The 22689-nt window shown below is 67.1% G+C and overlaps 1 protein-coding gene across 4 annotated transcripts in view; it reads right to left on the bottom strand.

Moving 5' to 3' along the window:
• Positions 1 to 22689, bottom strand: part of KCNIP1 (potassium voltage-gated channel interacting protein 1) — a 126862-nt gene that overhangs the window by 71235 nt on the left and 32938 nt on the right. The window contains exon 1 of one of the 4 annotated variants that reach the window (XM_004611472.2): positions 22097 to 22455. The exons of 2 other annotated variants lie outside the window; for them this stretch is intronic. In XM_004611472.2, the coding sequence (XP_004611529.1) occupies positions 22097 to 22157 (61 nt within the window). In that variant the 5' untranslated portion in view covers positions 22158 to 22455. Of the gene's footprint in view, positions 1 to 22096; positions 22456 to 22689 lie in introns of those variants that run through there. One more of the 4 variants, XM_004611474.2, reaches the window with a different exon arrangement.

The following is a 22689-nucleotide window of genomic DNA, read 5'->3' as shown; positions in this document are numbered from 1 at the left end:
CTCTGTTTGTGCGTTTGCAGCTTGTTAAGACGTAACAATAAACTAGGGGGCACCACGGGGGACCTGCAGGGCAGCGGCGGGGAGAGCGGTCGTGCCCTGGGCCCCTGCGGGCTGCCCTCAGCCCCCCGCCCCCGGCAGCAGAGCCACTGAGCGGGCAGCCCCAGGCCCTGGGCGGGACCAGGTTCCCGGGTGGACAGTCGGGGTCCCCACCTCGTCTCCGCTGTATGCGCCCCAGCTCTGCCCTCCTGGGGGACAGTCCCCCAAAGACGCCCCGTGAGGGTCACTGCCTGGCTGGCGCCAAGGCCAGTGCCCAGGCGTGCCTCTCTGGTGGAGCTGAGACACACAGGCAGCCGCGGGCAGAGGGGGCAGACTCGGGAGGGGGCCCTGGGCCCTGCCACTGGGCTCGGCCCACGGGGGGCAAGGGGCAGTGTTCCCGGGGCTGTCTGGGCTCTGTCCGCGGGCAGCCCTGGCCCGGCCCTCCCGCTCTCGCCCCACCACACACCCGACCCAGTTTGGCACCGGGCCTCCCCGCTCGGGTCCTGGAACTGGGCCACAGCACCCGACGAGGCTTCGCCTGAATTCTGGGGCGGCCCCCGGGGAGACGGCACCGACCCCAGGCCGGGCCCCCCTTCTCCCTGGCTCCCGGCCCCATGTGCAGTGAGGGGCCCAGAGGCACGGTGCCACCCAGCCACGTTGGCACACCAGAAGCTCCGCCAGGAGCAGAGGCCCGGGACTCGCCGCCCACCCCAGCTGAGAGGGGGACACCGCGGGGACCCCAGCAGCACCCCCTTATCTCGGTGGCTGGGGCCAGGACAGAGTCTCACGGCCTGGGGCCCCGGTTCTGGCCGCATCTGCACCTCCCCATCCAGGGGCACACTCGATCCTGCAGACGGCCAGGCCGCCGCACCCGTGCCCCGTCCTCCTGCTCAGTAGCCGGAGACAGACCCCCGCCCCCAGGGACAGCGCTGCCCAAGACTCATTTTATATTTTAACTTTTTTTTTTTATTTAAGATTGGGTCACACCCGGCGATGCACAGGGCTGACTCCTGGCTCTGCACTCAGGAATGACTCCTGGCGGTGCTCAACGGACCCTATGGGATGCTGGGGATCGAACCCGGGTCAGCCACGTGCACGGCAAACGCCCTCCCCACTGTGCTATTGCTCCAGACCCTGTGTTTAAACTTTTATATGTGTTTTAGACACTTTTTTCCCTTCTCGCAGGCCTGAGGGCAGGGGGTAGGGTGGGGAGGGGGCTGCTCTGGACAGCGCCCGCTCCCCCTGGCCCAGGCCACCCACCCCGCGGCAGCCTCTGCAGGACTCCCTGCAAAGCCCTCCGTGGCCAGCACTGACCCTCATTATCTCTCTGCCTCGAGTCCCCGACGGCTGCCGGCCTCCACTGGCAGCCCGCTCGGCGGCCACCGCAAGCCCCAGGAGAGCAGGCGTGTGGCGCTGTCCCCCCTCCCCAGCTCCAGACCCCCCACACACCCCGCCGGGTGCCGGGACACGCCGCAGACGCACGGTGAGTACCTGCGGGCCGCAGGGTTGTGCGGGGCTTCTGCGCTCCAGACAGGTCAGGGCCGTCTCCTGGCCCTTGGCGCGGGGACCGGTAATGCCCCGAAAGCCTCCTGTGACAAATGTTCCGTCAGAGTCCGTTCCCGAAGGCGGGGGGGGGGGGGGGGAGGAACGCAGTGTCCTTTTTCACGGCGCAGAGGGCTGGCTCCCCCCGCAGCCCACCCCAGCTCCCCCCCCAGGCATGCGTGCACATGTCTGCATGCGTGCACACACACCCGCCCACCTGCACATGTGCACATGCATGCAGATGAGCACACACACACACACACACACCCTTCTGTGTGAGAATGAGTGATGCTATGATGCTATGCAGGTGATGGACAAAGGAGGGAATTCAGCCGCCGACAGCTCTCGAATTCAAGCTTGTCCCGTGCTCCAACCAAGGACTGTCAGGACGGGCGCCACCTGGGGGCCTGCAGCTGGGGGGCCTGGCTCTGCCCGAGAGCCACTCCAGGGGGCCCAGCGGGCCTCTCACGACAGATCTGGTGGTCCGCACAGCGGGGGCCCGGTGCCGTGACTCAACCACGTAGGCGCCCACACGCCCCGGGGCTGTCACAGGGAGTGAAGGCAGAAAGCGGGGTGGGGGGTGGGGGGGCGGCCCAGGCACGCCGCGTCCCTCCCAGGGCGGCCCGAGGCTGAGGGGGCCCTGGAGGGGGCGAGTGAGTGAGAAGACAGGAAAAAGGCACACACTGGGCCGGAGCAATAGCACGGCGGGGAGGGTGTCTGCCTTGCACGCGGCCGACCCGGGTTCCATCCCCTGCATCCCCTACGGTCCCCCAAGCACCACCAGGAGCAATTCCTGTGCATCGCCGGGTGTGACCCAAACAGGAAAAACAAAGGCACACACTGTGTGTGGCAGGGAGGTGCCGTAACAGGTGCCCGGGCGCCCGAGTGGGGGCGTGAGATGGACGGGGATGTGGGGCACAGGGGGGCCGGCCAGTGCTGCCCACTGTGGCCAGTCACCCGATGACCTGCAGGGAGGCCCGGCTCCTGGCGAGGGCACTGCACCTCCCGGCCCCCCCCCCCAAGTCAGCCGCATCCCTCGGGGGGGTGGAGACGCGGCCTCTGCATGAGCCAGGTGCTGGGCTGGGGTCCCGGCGGCGAGTCACCCACCCGTTAGGCTGTGCTTCGAGGAAAGGGAGCTTCCGAGAGAAATGAGAGGCCGCTGCTGTGACCGAGTGGACGGACACCACAGGGAGGGGAGAGGAGGCGCGGGCCCTTACTTGGCATCAGCCCCGCCTCCTCGATCCTCCCCTTCACCACTGTCATCCTCCCGGTCATCCTCATCGCCCCGCCGGCATCCTTTCCACCCCCGTCACGGCCTGTCTGCCTGCTGGGTCACCACTGTCCCCGCCAGCCCCCTGCCGCCTCCCCTGGACCGCCAACGCTGTCACGACAGGGACATCATTGCCACATTACCCTTCGGCTTGTGTCTGGGCCCCATCCACCCCGTGGTGCCCAGGGCCTACCCTGGCCTGGCTCTGCACCCGGGAATCACTCCTGGTGGGGCTCGGGGGACCCGAGGGGTTGCCAGGGATCGAATTTGGGTCTGCGCCTGCAAGGCACGTGCCCTCCCCGCGGTGCAGGGTTGATTTTGGGAAGGGTCCTCAGGTCCATCCAGAGATGCTCCAGAACCTTCTCCTTGCTTCACCGTTCTTCCCAAGCGTTCCTTTCCCAGGTGAGTTCATGCCGCCGAGTGTGCGCTTTTGCCTGATTTACTGCTCCCAGGGGCCACCCACGCCCCTGAGGACAGTGGCCTCTGGGCGGCCGGCACGGCCCCAGATGCAGCCGGCTGCTCGGATGATGGGCTCGTCCACGCTGTGGTCTGACCCGGTCAGGGATCAGTGCAGGCCACGCCCCCTCTCCTGCCCCCAGAGCCCCGCCCCCACCTGCCCACGCCCTGCAACGCCCCACAGTAGCAGACAACTGCGGGAGTTCAACCGTTTGTCCAATAAGCGGTATTTACCTTCCTAACCCACTTCCCAGTGCTCGCTGATGACATACGAATTTCCGTAACGGAAGCAAATTCTATTGGAAAAGTGAATTACCACTGTCCTAAATGCCTTTTACTTCTATGGTTGAATGTGATTTGGAGAAAAAAAAAGAGAGAGAGAGAGAATCAAACAGACTTTTTTTTTTTTTCTTTTTAAATCCACTCCTCTGCGCGGTCCCTATTCTAATGCTTGCTGGGCCGGCCCAAGGCAAGGCCCTGGTGCATCACATTTCTTAATCTTATTAAATGCATTTGGGGCTGGACCGATAGCACAGCGGGGAGGGCGTTTGCCTTGCACGCGGCCGACCCAGGTTCGAATCCCAGCATCCCATTGGGTCCCCTGAGCACCGCCAGGAGTAATTCCTGAGTGCATGAGCCAGGAGTGACCCCCATACATCGCTGGGTGTGACCCAAAAAGCAAAAAAAAAAAAAAGCTTATTAAATGCAAAGACTTTATGCAAGGCCCGAGGTTCCAGGGAACCCGCTGTCAGAAAGGCCGCAGTTCCTCTAAGCAGCCGCGGAGGCAGGTGCAGTGACCCAGCCGTGTTTCCCTTAGCTCTGCTCCTCAAACACTCAGGAGGCAGATCATCAATTAATCGATTCAATCGATTAGCATGCATGCTGTCTGCTCCTTAAATCAGACCAGTATTTTTTTTTCCCCCAAGAACCTCACCAGGGCCCACGGTCAGGAGGAAAGTCTCTTTTCAAGTAAGGGGGGCAGTCAAGGGTGCTCTCACGGTCCCCTGAGCACCGCCAGGAGTGACCCTTGGGCGCCAGAGCCCAGGGCAGCCCCTGAACACCAGCCGGTCTGGCTCCAACACCCCGGAGAGCGAGCACAGGAATTGAGCCTTCGAGGCGGCGGGTAAAGTCTAGAGCGGAAGCCCCCAGCTGATGTGTCTGCCCCCCCAGTCCCCAGCTGATGTGTCTGTCCCCCCAGTCCCCAGCTGATGTGTCTGCCCCCCCAGCCCCAGGGAAACCCTCAGCGCCCCTAGAAGCCCCAGGAGCTGGTGTGGCACTCGGCAAAGACCCACTTGGGTGGGGCCGAGCAGGACGCAGGGGTGAGGGGTGGCCAGAGGTCAGCAGAGATGGGGCGGGATGGAAGGCGGGAGGAGGTGGACGCAGGAAGTCCCAGGCAGGAACGTGTCGCCCCAAGGACACGGAATCCGACAGGAGCCAAAGGCTGGCGGGAGAGGGAAGAACACCTCGTGCTGACAGGAGTATTGATCCCCCTCGCGGGACGGCCAGCTGTCGGACGTGCCGATGGCTCCGGCCACTGCGCCAAGGGCCCGGAGGGACAGAGTGGGGCGGGACAGGTGCCCCGCAGGGCTAAGGGAGTCAACTGACCGCGCAGTACCAGCTTCCAAGGGCAACCAGGGCGCCTGGAGACCCAACCCACCCCCAGGATTTGAGATCGGAAAAGATGGGATACAAATCACTGTGGAGTGGAGAGAGAGCAAAGAATAAATCCAAGGACGCTGGGAAGCAGAGGCAGGAGGGGGAGCTGGCCCCGGCCACGTCGGGGGTCTGTGCCACTGACAGGGCGGGGGAAAGTGACCCGGCAGAACTCAAGTCGGAACCACGGCAGGAGGTCACCTGAGCTAAGCAGCCTCGGCCAGATGTGCTCCGTGATTGTGTCAGGGCGTCGGGGTGGACAGGAGAGGGGTCGAGTGGCCAGCACAGGCCAAGCACACACCAGGCTCTGCGCCCCGTGCCCGGCATTGTAGGGGCGGTCCCAGCCCCCCTCCCCCCCCGGCTCTTGCCAGGAGGGGCCAAGAAGCGCCAACGGGGACGGCACTCCAGGGGCTCACTTAGAAGCAGCAAGCGAGGCCGCGCGACTCTGAGGTTGTTCAGAAATGCTTGCGTGGAGGTGGCATGGCGGCTGGACATGTAGTTCACACTCACTCGGTTATCCCCACGTCTCACCCACACGGTTGCTTGCTAATCGTCACCCCTCGCGAGTGCCTCAAGAGTGCGCGCGCGCGCTCGTGTGTGTGTGTGTGTGTGTGTGTGTGTGTGTGTGTGTGTGTGTGTGTGTGTGTGTGTGTGTGTGTGTAGGGGTGGTGGGGGAGGGTGGATAGAGACGCGCAAATGTCACAAGCCATGAGGAATCCCTTCCCTGAGCGGAAGGGGCACTGAATACTGCCCTCACTCACTCACTCACGCCGGGGATGAGAGTCGGGAGGCTGTGCACAAACCAGTCAGACACCAAAGGCGGGGGGGGGGGGAGGGGGGACTCCACCAAGGCACCAGATGCTCCACGGGAGTAATTTGATCACTCGAGGATTGGGAGATGCCCTTTGGAAGTCTGATAAACCTCTGAGATATTTGCACAAAAGAACCCTCCTTAGCCCTGGGCGGGAAGGGCAAACACTAGATGAAGTTTCAATTGTGTCAGGCACGATTCTGTCTGGAATCCCGCAAGCCCCTCCAAACAGCACGTGGTCACTTGTATTTCCGCCCTTGCTGCTGGACCTTGTCCCCCCTCGCCCCTCACCCCCTACGTTAGGGGCCACACCTGGTTCAAGGTTTACTCCTGTGGGCAGGGCTAACTCTGGGCTGTGCTCGGGGGACCCCACGCATTGCTGGGGACCAAACCGGGCTGACCTTCCTTGTTGCAGGCCCTGGTCCAGCTCCCCAACTCCTATTTCTGATTAAAGAAGAAAACAAACCCCATTTAGCACCGGGTATGATGAGCTAACTGCCTTCCTGGAAGATGAAAGACTACTTCCTGCTTTTGGGTCCCCAAGGTGACAGCTTCTAGGATGCCGGTGTTTTCCCTCGCGAGGAAGGAGGAAGCTTTCGCCCCTGGCCTCAGGAAGATGCTCTGGACTTCTCGGGGTACCCCGGGAGGAGCAAGCCTGCCACCGCCCCACACCAAGGAGCCCCCCTCTGCCCTCGCCTCCGGCCCCACTGCCCTCCTGACCACACGCCGCCGGGCAGTGGCAACAAGCCAGCCGGACACACGCACCGAGCAGCTCTCCGCAAGCTTCCCCGCTGGGGACTCGCACAGGTGGACCCGGCCAGTGCGAGCCTGAGCAGGTGGGGAGTGTCCGAGGGCCAAACTGGGCGCATCTGACTGCCCAGCCTGGCCAGTGCTGGGTGCATGGGGCCGACTCAGGGCACCGGCCACTCGCTCTGGGCCTCCTGCAGGCAGCAGGCCCGGGCAGCAGCCAGGCGGCAGAGCAGGGACACCATGGCCCCGGGGCAGGGGGGCCGCACGCCAGGCCTGGAGGGAGAGAGGCGCCCTGCCAGCCCCAGGGGGAAGGCGCCTGAGACAAACGGGGCGTCTCCCCGGGTCCTTCTCCTGCCCGCCGCTGTGCTCACAAGGCAACACTGGTGAGAAGGGGCTGGGGAGGTGGCACAGCAGGGAGGGCATTCGCCTTGCACACGGCGGCCGACCCAGGTTTGACCCCGGGTCCCCTGATGGTCCCCCGAGCGCCCCCAGGAGTGCAGAACTGAGAGAAACCTCTGAGCATCACCTCCAGAAACAAACAAACAAACACCAACAAACCAACCTTTGGGAGATGGGGGGTCCCGACAGGCCTATACAGGGAAGGGACCCAGGCACAGATGGGGAAACTGAGGCTAAGAGGGTGGCAGCTGAAGCCCAGAGTCACAGGCGTGACGGCTCTTGACCAACGTCTCCGCAGGGAAGCTTGGGATCATCCTAATCTGGTGTGTGATGAACAGGGAGGTTTTGGCTCCAAAGGAGCATTCACCATCATAACGATGCCGGAACAGCAGCGGCCACTGCGGGGAACTCCCAGAGCCCGAATAAAGGTGGCCCGGCGGGGCAAGCCGAGGATTTAGGGGCGCTGCAGGGGAGAGACCAGAAGCCTGGGAAGCTTGGGTTGTGTGTGCGTCTGTGCATGCGTGTGTGTGCACATGTGTGTGCACGTGTGTGTGTGCACGTGCATGTTTGTGCATGCATGTTTGTGCATGCATGTGTGTGCGTGTGTGTGTGTGAGAGAGAGAGAGAGAGAGAGAGCTCCCCGTGCAGGCCGACTGGCTGCCTCAGGGCTCCGTGCATGGGGGTGTCGGGGCGGTGGATCAGAGGCTCCGTCTCTGCCCTCAGTCTTGGTGGGAGGCCGTCCCCTCCCCCCCGCCCAGAGCTGTGGCAGCCCCCACCTTTCATCCGCCTCAGAGAAGAGCACTGGAGGAGCCCGGTGGGGGACGAGAGAGACCGTCCCTGGGTGCCGCCACCCAGCACACACGCCCCGACGCCTGCATGCACCCCCCTGCCCTGGGGAGCACCGACACTGAAGGACGAGCACGGGGACAGCAGTGCAGGGGAGTGGGGGCCGGCCGAGACGCCCCGGTGTCAGGGCGGGAGGCTGTGCAGGACGCCGGCCAAGGCCACGCCAGGGGCTTCCGAGAGCACTGAGAACGCAGCCCTCGGTCCCGACGAGCTTGGGCATGAATTCATTTCTGCACGTCCGCAGGTTCAGGGGTCCTGCCACCCCGGCTGGCATTTCCGTGGCGCCCCCCCATCCTGCCCCCCCACCTTCAGCATCCCCCCGGCGCCGTATGGGGTCTCCAGCCCCATGACCAGGAGTCTGCAGGGAAGCGGGTGTGAATCCTGTCTGTCGCTTCCTTTCTCGGGAGCCGGCTCCCGAGCTGCCTGTCAGGTGTCACACGCGGTGCTGACGGGGGCGCCAGGCTCAGAGGCTCACGGGGAGGCGCGGGGCCAGCTGCCAAGCCCCGGGGAGCCAGCCCAGGCGAGGTTGGGGTGAGCCTGGCACGGCGGGCCACGTCCCAGGCTGGCCTGTGCTCTGAGCTGGGCTGGCTGCCCCTCCCAGGGAGACCCCCCAACTCCCTCCTCCCCGGGCCCCAGCAAGGGGCCGCTCTGCTCACTCGGGGGGAGGTGATGTCAGGGGTGCAAGAAGGGGGGACATGCACCCCCACGCAGAGCCACCCGCAAATGGGAGCCCCCAGACGAGCCCTTCGGGACGGCCAGGGTGGACGGGGACCAGACCCAGTCAGTCTTGGGGCTGCCTGAACCCGGAAAGTCTTTTCCGCTCACTGGACAGGGGCAGGGGGAGTGTTGGGAGGTGGGGATTCCAAGCAACGGGGGTGGGGGTGGTTTCAGGGCGGGGGAGACGTCTGCGGAGGCTAATGCGGGCCTCAGATGCAATCCCTGTGACTCACCGCACCCCCCTTTGTAATGCAGCCCCCGCACACTTGGGGCCCCCGTGGGTGCAACCCCCTGATGGAAATCACCCCCTTGCCACCGAACACGGAGTCCCCTTTGCGCGTCTGTGAGCCCGTGATGTCCGGGGTCCCTGCCCGTGACCAGAGGGAGTGGAGCAGGTATTCCCCCCGACACCTCCCCGGGCAAGCTGGGCCTGGCACCCAGCCACAGCACTGGCCGCAGCTCGCCTTCCCGAGGAGGCCGGCCCGCTCGCTGGCGTCCCCCCAGGCTGACCTTCCCCCCCAGCCCCCCAAGGCTGACCACGCGTGAGGGGGTTGCATGGCCAGCGGTGCCCAGAGAGGCAGGAGGGGCTGAGCGACCCCTCCAGGTCCCCGAGTCCCTGGGCTCAGTCCCGGAGGGAGGGGGCGTGCGGGCTGCTGCGGGCAGCTGAGCAGGAGTGACCGGCAGGGAGAGCTGCAGGCAGGCCCCAGGCAAGCTCCCGGCACGAACCCAGCCCCCACGAGGGGCCCGCATGAGGCATGAGAGGCCCACCCAGGGCTGGCTCCCGCAGACGTGCGACTCTGGCTGTCCGCTCTGAGCCCTGAAGCCAGCCCTCACTGCAGACCCCTCGTCAGGGCCACCCTCTGCAGGCCCAGCGTCCAGCTGTCCCCGCCGGCCGGAGAGAGGTGGCCGGGATTCGGGAAGGCGGGGCAGGGAGGGAGGGGCGCGGAGTCTCCCCGCTCGGAGGGGGGAGCCTGAGTGCCACCCGCCCTTCCTGCCAGGCGCCCTGATGGCCGGACCCTGCTCCCGGTCCTGCCCGGGCCCACTGCCGCCTGGCCAGGCGCCCCACCCCCCAGGACCCCGCACTCGGAGGCCCGTCCGTGGGGAGCCCCGAGCCAAGGCCTGATTCCTGACACCAGGCCCACGCTATTTCTCCCAGGGCACCCCTCTGCCCCCACACGCACAGATGCACAGATGCACACAGACACACACACACACACAGAAGCAGACGTGCCCTTGCTCCCAACCCTCCCGTCATAAGGCCCGAGTCGGCAGCAGGTGTGCCCACCCAGCCCTGTGAGCCTCCTGCCCACTCTGCCAGCTCGGAGCACCCCAGCGGGCAGCGCTGAGCGAGGCCCTGCCCACACCAGGTGGGGAGACGCCTGGACACTCCCGGGTTAGCCAGGCCAAAACAATCTAGAAGCTGTGCCCGGCCAAGGAGGAGGCAGGTGGCAGGGCTGGGCCGGGCCCACGCTGGGCCCACCGCACAGCCCAGGCACCCGCTGGCGCCTCCTGGCCTCTTCCTTGGCAGCCGGCTCCCGGGTTCCCTCCAGAGCTGGGCGGGGCCAGGGGCTGCACATGGGGAGGCTACGTGGGGCTCCCTGAACTCACCCCCAGGGGTAACATCAGGGCAGCACAGATTTCCCCTTGGACCAGGCGGGCCGGGGGAGTCTGGCAGCACCCCGCCACGGGCAAAGGCTTCTAGAACACTCCGCCCCTCCTCTGCCAGGGGGTGCGAGTCAGAGGCACAGGGCGGGAAAGGGCACGGCTCCCAACTAACTCCAGGAGACTCGGAGGAAGGAGCTCCCGGGGTGCAAGCCCCCTCACACACACGTTCACAGACACACAACACACACGCCATAGACACTCACAGACACACAACACGCACACGCCATATAAAATACACACCACACACACAGATACAACATGCACACGCCGTGTGCACACCCACAGACACACAATGCACACACGCCATATACACACTCACATAGACACACGACATGCACATACCACACGGAACATACACACACCACAGACAACACAGACTCAGACACAACATACACCATACACACAGATACAACATGCACACACTACATGCAACATACACCACGCACTCCCACTAACATCCACATATCACACATATACAATGTCACACAACATCCACATACACTCCATACACTTACACCCTACACACTCCCACACAACATACACATCATACACACTGCAACATAGTACCTACACAAACCACACACGCTCCCACACAACATACACACATGTATTCATGTATTCACTTATACACATACCACACCACATATACACACATGCACAGGTACATACCACACCACACACGTACGTGTACTGCACACATGCATGCATACACTGTCACTCGGCACACATGCATAGAACCACACTGCAATACAACATGCACCCCTACAATGCATATATGTTCCACACGCACACACACATGCACTCATCCATTCATGCACTCGCGCACATATACATGCATTCATATAAATACACACGTGCACGCACACATACGCATGGACTCATGTGCATGCACAAAGACTCACAGGCTACACACCTGCACTCACACACACCTGCACTCACACACTCACACACTCCGACACACACACCTGTGCTCTGGCATGCACACACGCGCTCGGCGGGCCCTGCAGACGCAGGCTTGGCTGGCGACCAGGCTCCCGCGAGGGCTGTGGACACGTGGTGCGCCGTGTCCTCAGGGCACCCCGATGGAGCAGGCGTTACCGGCTCCCCCTCTGGAAGGGCCGGCCACACTCCAGGTCGCCCACTCTGCACGCTGGGCACTGTCCACCCACGGACACCAGGGGGGACCCCAGCACGGGGCTGCGGGGACCAACACGGGGACGCAGGACGCCACCGGCTGAGGCTGGGCTCCCGGGCCTGCCTGGACGCCCACCGCGGGGGCCTGCCCACCTGGGTCTAGGGGTCTCGTGAGCTGGTGGAGGGCGGGGCTGCCTAGGCCTCCCCAGGCCCCGGCCGGCGGCTGTCCAGCCGTCTCCCCTGCACACACGGCTCCGTGCGGCTCCCGCCGGCCTCTGGCGCTCAGCCCAGGGCTCCGGCAGGCTCCGTGTCGTGCCATTATCCCTGCCATCATCGTGCCTGGCACAGCCTCCAGGCTCCCCGGGAGGCTGCCCAGAGCCTCACAGCCCGGCCCGGCCCAGCCCGGCCCGGCAGCCAGCTCGGGACCACGCTCCAGTGGCCTGGCTCCTTCCCCAGCCCGCCGAGAGCCACGGCACAGTCCTGGGTGCCAGGGGGCAGAGACGCCGGGTACAGCTGCCAGAGTGCGCGCACACGTGTGTGTGTGTATGTGTGTGTGTGTGTGTGTGTGTGTGTTCTCGCGCACACGCACGCCCAGCTGGCCTCCGGAAAGCCCACAGCTCCCACCCTCCTCTCCCAGGCCCCCGGCCGGGACCCCGAGGCAGGGGAAGCCATCGGGGCCCGGGTCCTCCTGTAACCTTTGACTCCCCCTGGGGCAGCAGCGAGCAGGATCATCAGAGCTCCAGGACCCCTTGGCCCCAGACCCTGCCCAGACGGGGGCCCGGGGATGCCTTGGAGCAGAAACGGAGCCGCGGATGATCACCTCTGCCCCCCCCTCCCTCCCCTCCCACCGCCTCCCTCCCCGCAGCCCTGAGCCAGGCCCAGCGGGCTGTGTGCAGGGCTCCCGCCCCGGGCTGGCAGATGGGCCAGGAAGGTGCCCGGGGGAGGCGACCCAGACACGCTCCAGGTGACGGGCACCTGGCGAGTTCCTGGCAGCCGTGGGCAGAGCTTCCCAGCCGAGCTGGCACGGCCGTGAGGCCCATCTGTCAGGGAAGACGCTCGGATCGGGAGGGCGCAGAGTCGGGGAGCTGTCGGGTGCCGGGGTGCTCGGGAGCGTCTGGGGACGTGCAGTGCATGCCCACCCTCAGGGGCCGGCTGGGGGGACGCGCAGGGATGGTTCTCGGGGCAGGCGTGGGTGTGTACTGCCGGCCTCACCCTTCTCGTGCCCGGGACGGTCCAGCGGCTCCTGGACTCACAGTTTGTCCAGGCAGGTCCTCCGGCTCTCTGCCATTGGAGAACAGCCGGGGGGGCCAGCGCTGGCCTCGGCCTTCCCATCCCCCCCCTGCACGCCCTCTGACCCTGCACAAGGCTGCCACTGGCCCCGCTGCAGCCCGCCCACCTGCTGCCCCTTACAGCCACGTGGGCGATGCCCAGACTCGGCCCCTGGTGAGAGCGTTGGTGCTGGGTCATGTTGGGGGGAAGCGGGGCTGGGGTGGGGGGCAGGGGGGCCCGGCAACCCGGGAGAGCAGGGCCTGCCCACCGAGGCCAGGGGCTCACCAAGTCCCGAGGCCCCAGGCCCAGGGCTGTGGGGGCTGTTGGCGCTCCCCCTGCTGGTCCCACTCTCCGCCCTCTCCCCACCACCCCCGGGCAGGGCAGCCCGCCTGCCCGCACACAGGGTGCAGAGAGGGCACGGAAATCCACACGAGGCCACGGGGAGTCGCAGCCCCAAGGGAGTCTGAGTGCACTTGGGCACACACACACACACACACACTCATACATACACACACTCATACATACACACACACATTCATACATACACACACACTTATAAATACACACACACTCATACATACATACACTCATAAATACACACACACTCATACACACACACTCATACATACACACACACTCATAAATACACACACACACTCATAAATACATACACACACACGTGTGTGCGCTCACACACTGCAGCTCCCCAGAGACGGGCAGAGCGAGCCTGGGGGGTGCAGCGGGTGACGCCATCCTGAGGTCTGCAGGGAGGGGGGGCCTTGACGTGCGTCCCCAGACACCACAACTGGGTGCCGGAGAGCCGGGCTAGAAGGATTCTGGGTCACACGCCCGTTTGGAAGGAAAAAATCACGGGCGAGGGGCTGGAGCGACGGCACAGCAGGGAGGGTGCTTGCCTGTCACGCGGCTGACCTGGGTTCGATTCCCAGCATCCCATATGGTCCCCCGAGCACGGCCAGGAGTCATTCCTGAGTGCAGAGCCAGGAGTAACCCCTGTGCATCGGTGGGTGTGACCCAGAAAGAGAGGGAAAAAAAGCGTCACAGGCAAGGGACTGAGGGCACACACTTGCTGTGAGTGGCCCCCCCGGGCTGGCTGGGCACGGTCACCCCACGGGCCACGCCATGGGGGCCCCACAGGACAGACGCCCTGCCGGGAGGGCCCCTGCGCCTCGGGGCGGCCGGGCGGGGCTGGGGGTTTCACACACTCGAGTGAGGCTCTGGTTCCAGACCCCAAGCTTGGGCAGGGGGGCGGGGGCAGGAACCTCCTCTCCCTCCCGGCCAGGCTCCGAGGGAAATCAGGGAAAACCCGCTCAGGTCTCTGGTGGAGTGTCCCACCTCCCTCCCTGCACTCTGTGTTGCTTCCTGGCTGCCCGCGGTTCTGGAAGAGACCCGGGAAGGTCGAAAGAGAAGGGAGGAGGGTCCCGAGCCCTGCGTCTGTCTGTCTGTCTGTCACGCCCCGCCCCCCCCCCCCCCCCCCGGGAGAGAAGCATTCGGGGGAGGCTGCTCTGCCTGGCTGCGTCCAGTGTCGCCAGCTCAGACGCCCGCCACACCCCTCCGCACCTCCCCGCACACACGACTTTGCGGCTGACCCTTCCAGGGGCCTGCGGCCAGCAGCGGGGAGGACGGGCCAGCTGGACACTGCGCCGGCCTCACTGCGCACAGAGCCCCGCAGCCGTCTCATCGGTGCTCCCTTCCCGGGGCCGGATTTCTAAACAACGACACCCAGGCACGGACGCGGGGCGGGTGGGACCCGGACGGCAACTCTGCAGCGCGGGGTCGGGGGGTCTCGGTCATCCCTGCTGGTCCCCGGGAGGGAAGGGCTGTGTGTCTCCATGGGCGAGAGCGGGTCACGCTGGCACCCGCCCGCCCCGCCGAGACGGGCCACTGTTCTCTGCTCCGTGCAAGAGCGAGCACGGCCCGGCGAGCTCCGGGTGCCTCAGACAGACACAGGCAGACGGACAGACCGGGCACGCACCAGGCAGGGCACCGCGCCACGGCAGGAAGTCAGTGCCAGCCAGGCAGCTGGGGACACGCGGAGAAAGCAGAACACAAGAGCTGAGCACTGACCCGCCATGGACGGCGACGAGTCAGAGCAGGAGGACGGCTGCCACCAATGCCCCGGGGTCACCAGCATCCTCCCCGTGCCCGGGCCACCAGGCCGTAGTGCCCCCCACGCCCCCTCCAGTGTTGTCCTGCCCATCGGCATCACCGTCTCCTCCGGCTCCGGTGCCAACCCAACCGGGATCCCCAGCCCAGCCCAGCACTGACCCACCAGCACAGCCACCGTCAGCCGGACCCCGGGAAGGTCCCTCTGTGCCTCCAGCCATGGTGTCCCCGTCACGTCTGCCCGCAGAGCCCTCCCTGCCATGACACGTGTCCCTCCGCCCTCACGCTGATGCCCACGAACGAACCGCACCCACTCATGCGGACGCGCAGAGAGCAAAGACGCAGTCACCCTCTGAGCGGGAGGGGCCGAGGGCTGTCCCCACCTCCGTGTTCGTGTGAGGCCACGAGCTCAGCCGTCCGGGTGCTGAGGGCTTGCCGTTGGGGGTGCCCATTTCCCCCACCCCGAGGGCACCCTGCGTCCCCCCGCGTTGCTGTCAGTTCTGTGGCCGCCCCGTGCCTTGATGGTCCCGGAGAGTTAAGGCCTGTTACCGCCAGCCGCAATCCCAGGCGGCCGGTGGCCGAACCGCCCGGGACAGGGCGGGAAGGTGGGTGGGCAAGGCAGGAGGAGGCGGGAGGGGCAGGCCTGGCTCCACCCTGCTGCCCTCCTGGGCTCCCTCCACCTCCCCGCAGTGCCCAGGCCTCTGCTCGCACTCGCCTCTCGTCCCCGTCTGCTCGCGCCCAGCCCAGGCCCGGGGGTCTCCTGTGGCGCACCTGCCCGCTCCCCCCTGCTCTCCCACCCGCATTCGGCCCCCCGCTGAAGGCCGCACCCTCCCGCCGTGCCCAGAGCTCCAGGCTTCAACTCTCACGCCGGAGCCAGCTGCCAGGGCTGTGCCACGGGCCAACCGTCACCCGGGAGTCCCTGCAAAGCCGGGGGTGGGGGGGCGTCTCTGCCAACACCCCCCCAGGTGGGAACAGCCGACACGGAGACCCAGAATCCCCCACGGCACAGACAAGACATGGGTGCTGGGAGCCAGGTCTCACGTGGCCGGGTAACACGGTAATACACGGCCCGACACGCTAGGGGAACACGTCAAGGACAGTCCGGCCACTGCTGCTGTTTCGTCACCAAAGACGAGCAGGGTTCGGAGGCCTGAGCGAGGGGCGGGAATGGCGGGACTCGACCCACCGCTCGGGGCTCCTGCAGTATAGACACGAGCCCGGAGTCTTCAGGGGAGCCGGACCCGGATGCTCACGGCCCCTCTCGTGACAGTCTTGGCGTGTGCACGTCACAGACACCGAGGGGGCTCACAGACAGTCCCCCCACCCCAGCCCGTCTCAGGGTCCGGCTCCCGGCACTGCCAGCCCGGCCCGCGCGGCTTGTGTCCACGTCCGCGAGAGCCACGGACAGACACCCCAGCACTCGCTGTCTCCCGGGCTGTGAGGATACGGCCACGGGCCAGCCCTGGGGGGCTTGGGACGCTGCGAGGAGGAGGAGGAGGAGGACGAGGGGGAGGGGGAGGAGGAGGAGAAGGAGGAGGAGGAGAAGGAGGAAGAAGAGGAAGAGGAGGAGGAGGAGGAGGAGGAGGAGGAAGAAGAGGAAGAGGAGGAGGAGGAGGAGGAGGAGGAAGGAGGAGGAGGAGAAAAGGAGGAGGAGGAAGAGGAGGAGGAAGAGGAGGAGGGAGGGAGGAGGAAGAGGAGGAGGAAGAGGAGGAGGAGGAGGAAGAAAGGAGAAGGAGAAAGAATAATTTGGAGTTGAAAGAGAAAAGAGAAGGGAGAAGGAAGAGGGTCAAGGGAGGAGGAGGAGGGGGAGGAGAGGGAGAAGGAGGAGGAGGAGGAGGAGGAGGAAGAGGACGAGGAAGAGGACGAGGAGGTGGAGGAGGAGGAAGGAGGAGAGGGAGAAAGAGAAGAATTAGGAGTTGAAGGAGAAAAGAGAAGGGAGAAGGAAGAGGGTCAAGGGAGGAGGGGGAGGAGGAGGAGGAGGAGAAGGGGGGGCTGGCCCCAGCCCCGGGCCGTCTCCCACACTCCCCCACGGACAGGCCCTGTCCCCTGACACATCCTGTCCGTTTGAGGCAGAGTCTGCCCCAGGCTGCTAACTGCCCTCCTGCCCCGTCATTTCCTCGCCGGCTTCTGCCGGGCCAGACGAAGTGGAGAAGTGGAGGCAGGTTTGGGGGACGGGGGCAGGCGGGGGTGGGCGTGGGCGGGGGGGAGGGCCAACAGCGCTTCGCTCAAGGCTTGGAGGTCAGGGGGGCTAATGTGCACCCGCCCCCACTGGGCCGTGTGCGGCTGGTGCTGACCGTGGGCTCCAGGGAGTGGCCGGGCGGGGTGGTTAGCGCAAGCCGGTGTCCTGGTCCCCTCCCTCCCCACCCCCAGGGGCTGCCTTCTTCCTCCCCACCAGCGGTGTCCCCCACGGAGGCCCCCGGCAGTTGCTGGGGGTCCCAGGAGGCTGGTGGCCCTGGCCCCCAGACGGATGGACCAGAGGCCGCGGCCTGAGCGGCCGGAGAGGCCGGCAGAGGGGCCGCCCCGAGGACCCCCAGAAGTAGCAACACCCGCAGCCCCCACCCCCCCCCACCAAGACGATGTGGCCCGAGTGTGTGCGCCTGGGGCTCACCCCTGCCCGGCCCGAAGGCCCCGCTGCAGAGCCGACGGCTGGTCCCCAGCTTCCCATCCCCCAGGCCTCGTGCGCTGGACACCTGGACCAGAGACCGACTCACGGCCCAGGGTGGGCGTGTCCAGCTCAGCCGGGAATGACCCTGACTCGGAGTCGGCCTCTCCTGGTGCTCCTGGGCGGGAGGGATGCCAAAAAGGCAGTGGGCACTTGGACGGATGCCCCGCCCCTCTGCAGGGCTTGGTGGGGTGGACCTGCCCACTGCCCACCCACACCAGCGGGACCACGTGAAGAGACGATGCTCAGATGCGCCTGCCCTGAGGAATGTGCAGACCCACTGCCACAGGACAGGAAGGTGGATAAGGGGAAGTGCTCTGCCTGCTGGGGGGAGGGGCCACACAGGACGGGTCTTGAAGGATGCGTAGGAGTTCGCCGGGGCAAGCAGCAAAGGACCAGAGGAAGGGAGGGCAGGCGGGGGCACAAGTCGAGAGGTCCTGGCCTCAGTCTGGCCCCAGGGGAGCCACACTGGGGGCCTGTGGGGTAAGTCCACAGACGGCCTCACCCGGATGGGAGAGCAGCAACCCTGCAGCCCGCCGTCAGTGCCGCACCCCTGTCGGGAAGGAACCTAAGCGAGACGCCTGGGCTTCTTCCCACGTCCCCCGAGGGAGCCCCGACCTTCTCTGGGCCCCTCTGCGAGCTGTCGCTCAGGGCTGAGTGCGGGCGCAGCCCTGCTCTAGGGGAACCTCCGCCCCCTCCCGCTCCCGCTCCCAGGGTTCCTCCTCGCTCACGCCCGCCGCCCCGACCGCCACATGCGCACCCACGGCAACGGCGAGACACCACTGGGCACAGCCCCTCTGGGTGAGCAAGAAGGGGGCGCGGGGGGGCGTCCTGTCCTGTCCCACCGAGTCCTCCCCCACCCCCTCCCCACTCAGCGGTGCTCCCCGGGGCTGGCGGGGGAGGGGGGCCCGGGAGAGGGCGGGGCATGAAGCCCGCCCCCGCCCCTCGGGAAACACGCGGGGCGCACTGCACGGCCCGACGCAGAATTCCCCCGCGCAGAGCGGACGGGCAGCAAACTTTCCTTTCCTGCCGGCTCTGCGATTCTGGAGGTAACAGAGGGCGGCCAAGCGCCCCGTGATGGATGGCGCCTGCCAGGAGGAGGGAGCACCCGCCCCTCACCCGCCGCCGTGTGCCGGAGGGTGCTGGGGAACGCGGGGAGGGGCGCGGCGCAGGGTGGCGCCCCCCCCCCACCGCCATGGTGCGAACACCTTGGCTTTGCTAAGTCAGAGCATGTGCCCCGGGCGAGACGGAGACGGAGCCACGGGGAGGGGCCGGAGCCGCCTCTCTGAGCCTTCCAGAAGGTGCCAACAGCCTGGCGTGTGGGCGGAATGACAGCCAGCGGGCAAGGAGCAGGGGCAGGGGGCTCGGCCCGAGAGGGAGCACTGTGTGGAGGGCACTCCCCTAACAGGTAACCCATCCCGAGGTGCAGTGGCCCCAGTGAGACGGCGCCCCCCCTCTGGCAGGGCAGGGAAGTGGCTGGCCTTCCCTAGGTGGGTGGGTGGATAGGCCACACAGCCCCCCTCCCGGACGCAGGCCTGCCCCTCCCCTCACGGCCTTGTGGGTCCCCCAGAGAGGAGACCGAGTCCACGCGGTGGTGACTGACCTCGGGCGGGACAAACCCAGGGCCCTGCCTCATGCATCGCCGCAGAGCTGGGGCTGCCATGGCGCCGGCCCTTGCAGCAGGCGTCTGCGCCCCACCCCCTGCAAGGACCAGCCATGCCCATCCCGCCTCCCCGCCCAAACAGCGACGTCACGCCCGTCCTGCCCGGCTGGAGAGCTCCCTCTGTCCTGCCGCGGGGGCGCGTGGGGACGGGCCCCCCCTCGACAGCAGGGGCACTGGGGTGAGCTGCGCTGGGCCGGGCAGCACTGAGGCAGGGAGGACAGCCCCGTGAATGCGCCCTCGGCCCCCTGCCGGGCCGGTCCTCGGCGACTGTGCGGCCCGGGAGGTGACCGGACAGCCACGGGAGGGGCAGCTGGAGTCCCCCAGATCCCCTCTCTCTTCTGAGGCCCCACGCCACGCCACTCCCCGTCCATCCAGCCTGCCGCTGAATGGACAGAACCCGGGTGGCGCGGCCCCTGGCCTGCCCTGCTCAGGCCCTGTCGGCCTGCGGCTCCTGCCTGCACTCGAGTCTCTTGGCCCGGGCAGACGGGGCCCTGCCGGGCAGTGCCTGGCCAGCCGCCCGGGCCCTGGGGCACTGGGCCATGCTCGCGTGGCACCGGGAAGCCCACCTGGGCTGCCCCACCTCCCGGGGCCCCACCCGTGGGCCCTGCATGTGCTCCCTCCGGGGCGGCTCACGGCGGGCAGGGCCTGGACCGCGGGCAAACGCCTGCAGCCCCGGCAGGCACTGGCAGCAGCTGGACACGCCGTGCCAGGGGACCACGGCCATGTGGCCGGAGAGGAAACCACGGGCTCCGTCTGAAGAGCCGGGCGGGAGGGGGACAGGCAGCCCCCTGCCCGCACGGCATCGCCCCCTCAGGGACGCCCAGACCTCCGAGGGAGTGGACTCTCCCTCCGGCTGGCACGGGGGCCGGGGGGCACTTTCTCAATCACAAAGACCCGGGTAGGGCGGGCACGCATGTCGATGGCATGTTTCGCAGTGGGGGTTCTCCCAAGTCCCTCTGGCCGTGGCCTCTTCCAGCCTGCGGGGGTGTGGGGCGGGGAGTGACCGTGTGCATGCACGGCTCTGGCCGTGACGGGTCACACAGGGTGTCCCAGGCACCGGGTAGGGGGGGCTGAAAGGAGGGCTGAGCTGTCTGGGGACCCCTCAGGAGGAGGGGAGGACCCGGTCACGGGGCGGGGGGGACGCACCACCAAGGCACACACATGCACGCACGCACTCGGCCTGCCGGGGCTATTTTGGGATGCCACTAACTACTACTGTTCCTGCTTCACTCACGGGGGGTGGGGGGAGGCTTAGTCACACAGCGAGGAGGCAGGGCCTGGGTCTGACCTGCCGGGGGCACGGCATCCGCCCGGGGCTGGGCCTCTGCCCCCCAGGACCGCCGGCCCCTCGGCTGCACCTCTGCTTCCCGGATTCTGCAGCGAGAGCCCGGCAGGCCCCTAGTGGCCCCTGGCCCGTGGCCCCCCAACGCCAGGAGTCTGGAATGTGTAGGTGCACGCAGCCCTGTGTCTGCCAGGCAGGAGACAGGCCCCTGGGTGCCTCCCCCACTCCGCCTTCTTAGCGCCCCCCGAGGAGATACACAGGGTCCGGGTGCCCCGTGGGCGGGCTTCGGCGGGGCCAGGGGAAGGGCGAGGAAATGGAGGGGCTGGGGTCTGACAGCTGCAGCACCCCTCCTCTCTCTCTCTCTCTCTCTCTCTCTCTCTCTCTCTCTCTCTCACACACACACACACACACACACACACACGTACGTACACACACACGCACCTGCCTTCCTTCTCTCCCCACCCCTCACTCTGCAGCGCGGCCCCCTGGGGCCCTCGCAGAGAGATGCAGGGGTGCAGAGGTGAGGGACTCCCCTCCGCGTTCCCTGCGGGGCGCCAGGAGGGGGCAGAGGTTCAGGCACCACCGTCCTGGCCACAGAGCCCGGGTCACACCCAGCCACGGGCACCGGCCGGCCGCCTCGTGGGTACCCCGCCTCCCGGGGCGTTTTCCTTCTCGGGTCATTTCCCGAGACTCGTGAGAGCCCAGCAGGCAGGTGGGGCCTTGGGACCCCAACAAGAACGACAAAGAAGTACACTTCTTTCCCCAGGCCTGGCCGGGCCCCCTGACCTCAGGGGGGGCCTGGCGTCAGCCAGGTTAGGGGGGGTGGGGGTGGGGGAGGAGGAGGTCTGCGGGACTGGGGGGATGAACTCTGACCCCCAGAGACCACGCCCCCGGGCCTGGCTGTGGGCAGACTCCGGGAGGCGGTGAGGCCAGGCCTTGGCCCCCCACCCCCTGCTGCCACCCCACCGGGCAGGAGCCATGCTGGGGCTCCCGCTGTGCAGATATCGCCCCCCACCGTCAGCGGCACCTGTGGGGCCCCACCTGGGACGTGGCCAGAGCGTCCCTGGGCGGCTGGGCCTGAGTGACAGCCGGGCAAACCCGCTCCCCCTGCAGCTCCCCTGTCCCTAACTGCATTACTACAACCAGCAACTTCTCAGATGGCAGTGGGGAGAGGGGCATGGAGGGGGCGGGGGGGGGGGGGCTGCAGCCGGGAGCAGCTCAGCCCCCACGGCCAAGGCGGAGGGTCTGGGAGGGGGGGTGGGGGAGGAGCCGAAGGAGGCAGCTCTGAATGGGGACGGGAGGGGGGGGGACTCAAGCCCAGCACCCCTCCCCTCCCACCCTGACCCGGCCCCGAGGGCACCCTGGGGAGACCCCCAGCCCCTGCTCCTGAGACCACAGACACGGCCCCCCCCCGTTGCGCCCGCAGTGGTGATTCCTGTTGGCTTGCAGAGGGGCACTAAGGGGCACCACCTTCCCCCGGGGCTCGGGGCTGCGCTGACAGCTGCATCAACGCCAGCCTCGGGATGGGAGACCCCCGCCCGCTGCCCCCCCACCAGCCCCTCACCCCCACCACCTGTGAATTGGCTCCTGGAGCCCAGCCCAGGGGGTGGGTCCTGGCGTGGGAGACCCAGGAGGGTCCTGCACCCCCAGGGGCCAGCAGACCGCAGGCTCCCGCTCTGGGTATCCCCCGGCTCCCTCCGCCGACCCCCGGTCCCGGGTCTCCTGCGCAGGGGAGTGGGGAGCGGGCAGCAGGGGCTCGGGACTGCGGGCAGGGGAGCGTGCAGGTGGCGGGGGAACAAAAGGCAGAGGTGGCTTACCTTTGGAGGGGCGCCTTTGTTTGGTCTGCAGAGACGAGAAGGTGCCCATGACCGCCCCCATGGCCACTTGCGAGGGGGCAGCGTCCCGGCCCGCGGGGCTGGGCTTCAGCGAGGGGCGGGGGCGCCGGGGGCCCGGGGTCCGCGCCTGCAGCCCGGCGCCTGCACCTCGCGGGGCCTCCCCCGCGCCGCAGCCCCCCGGCCCGCCGCCCGCCGCCCTCCGCCCTGCGCCCGGCTGCCGCCGAGCATGAATGAACGAGCCGAGGGAGCCGCGCTCGCCGGCTCCGCCGCGGGAGGCGGGAGGGGCGCAGGGGGGCGGGGGCGGGGGCCCAGCCGCAGGGGGCGGGGCCGGGACCCTTCGCCGCCTCCCCTGACCCCGGAATGCGGGCTGTTTGCAGAGTGTGCGTGCGTGGGGGGGAGGAGCCCCACCCAGGCACCGCGTGAAAAAAGAAAATGAACCAAAGAACCTCAACTTCCGGCCAGGACCAACTTCAGGAGAAGCCCCCCGCGCCCCGGGCCCCCCACTTTCTCCTCTGCTGCTCGGCCCCGCCCCTCCGGCTCTGCAGGGGGTCTAACAGCAGCATGAAGGTGGGGGG

Source organism: Sorex araneus, chromosome 2 (assembly GCF_027595985.1).
Source record: "Sorex araneus isolate mSorAra2 chromosome 2, mSorAra2.pri, whole genome shotgun sequence".
Taxonomy (NCBI): domain Eukaryota; kingdom Metazoa; phylum Chordata; class Mammalia; order Eulipotyphla; family Soricidae; genus Sorex; species Sorex araneus.
This window is presented reverse-complemented; position numbering and strand designations above follow the sequence as displayed.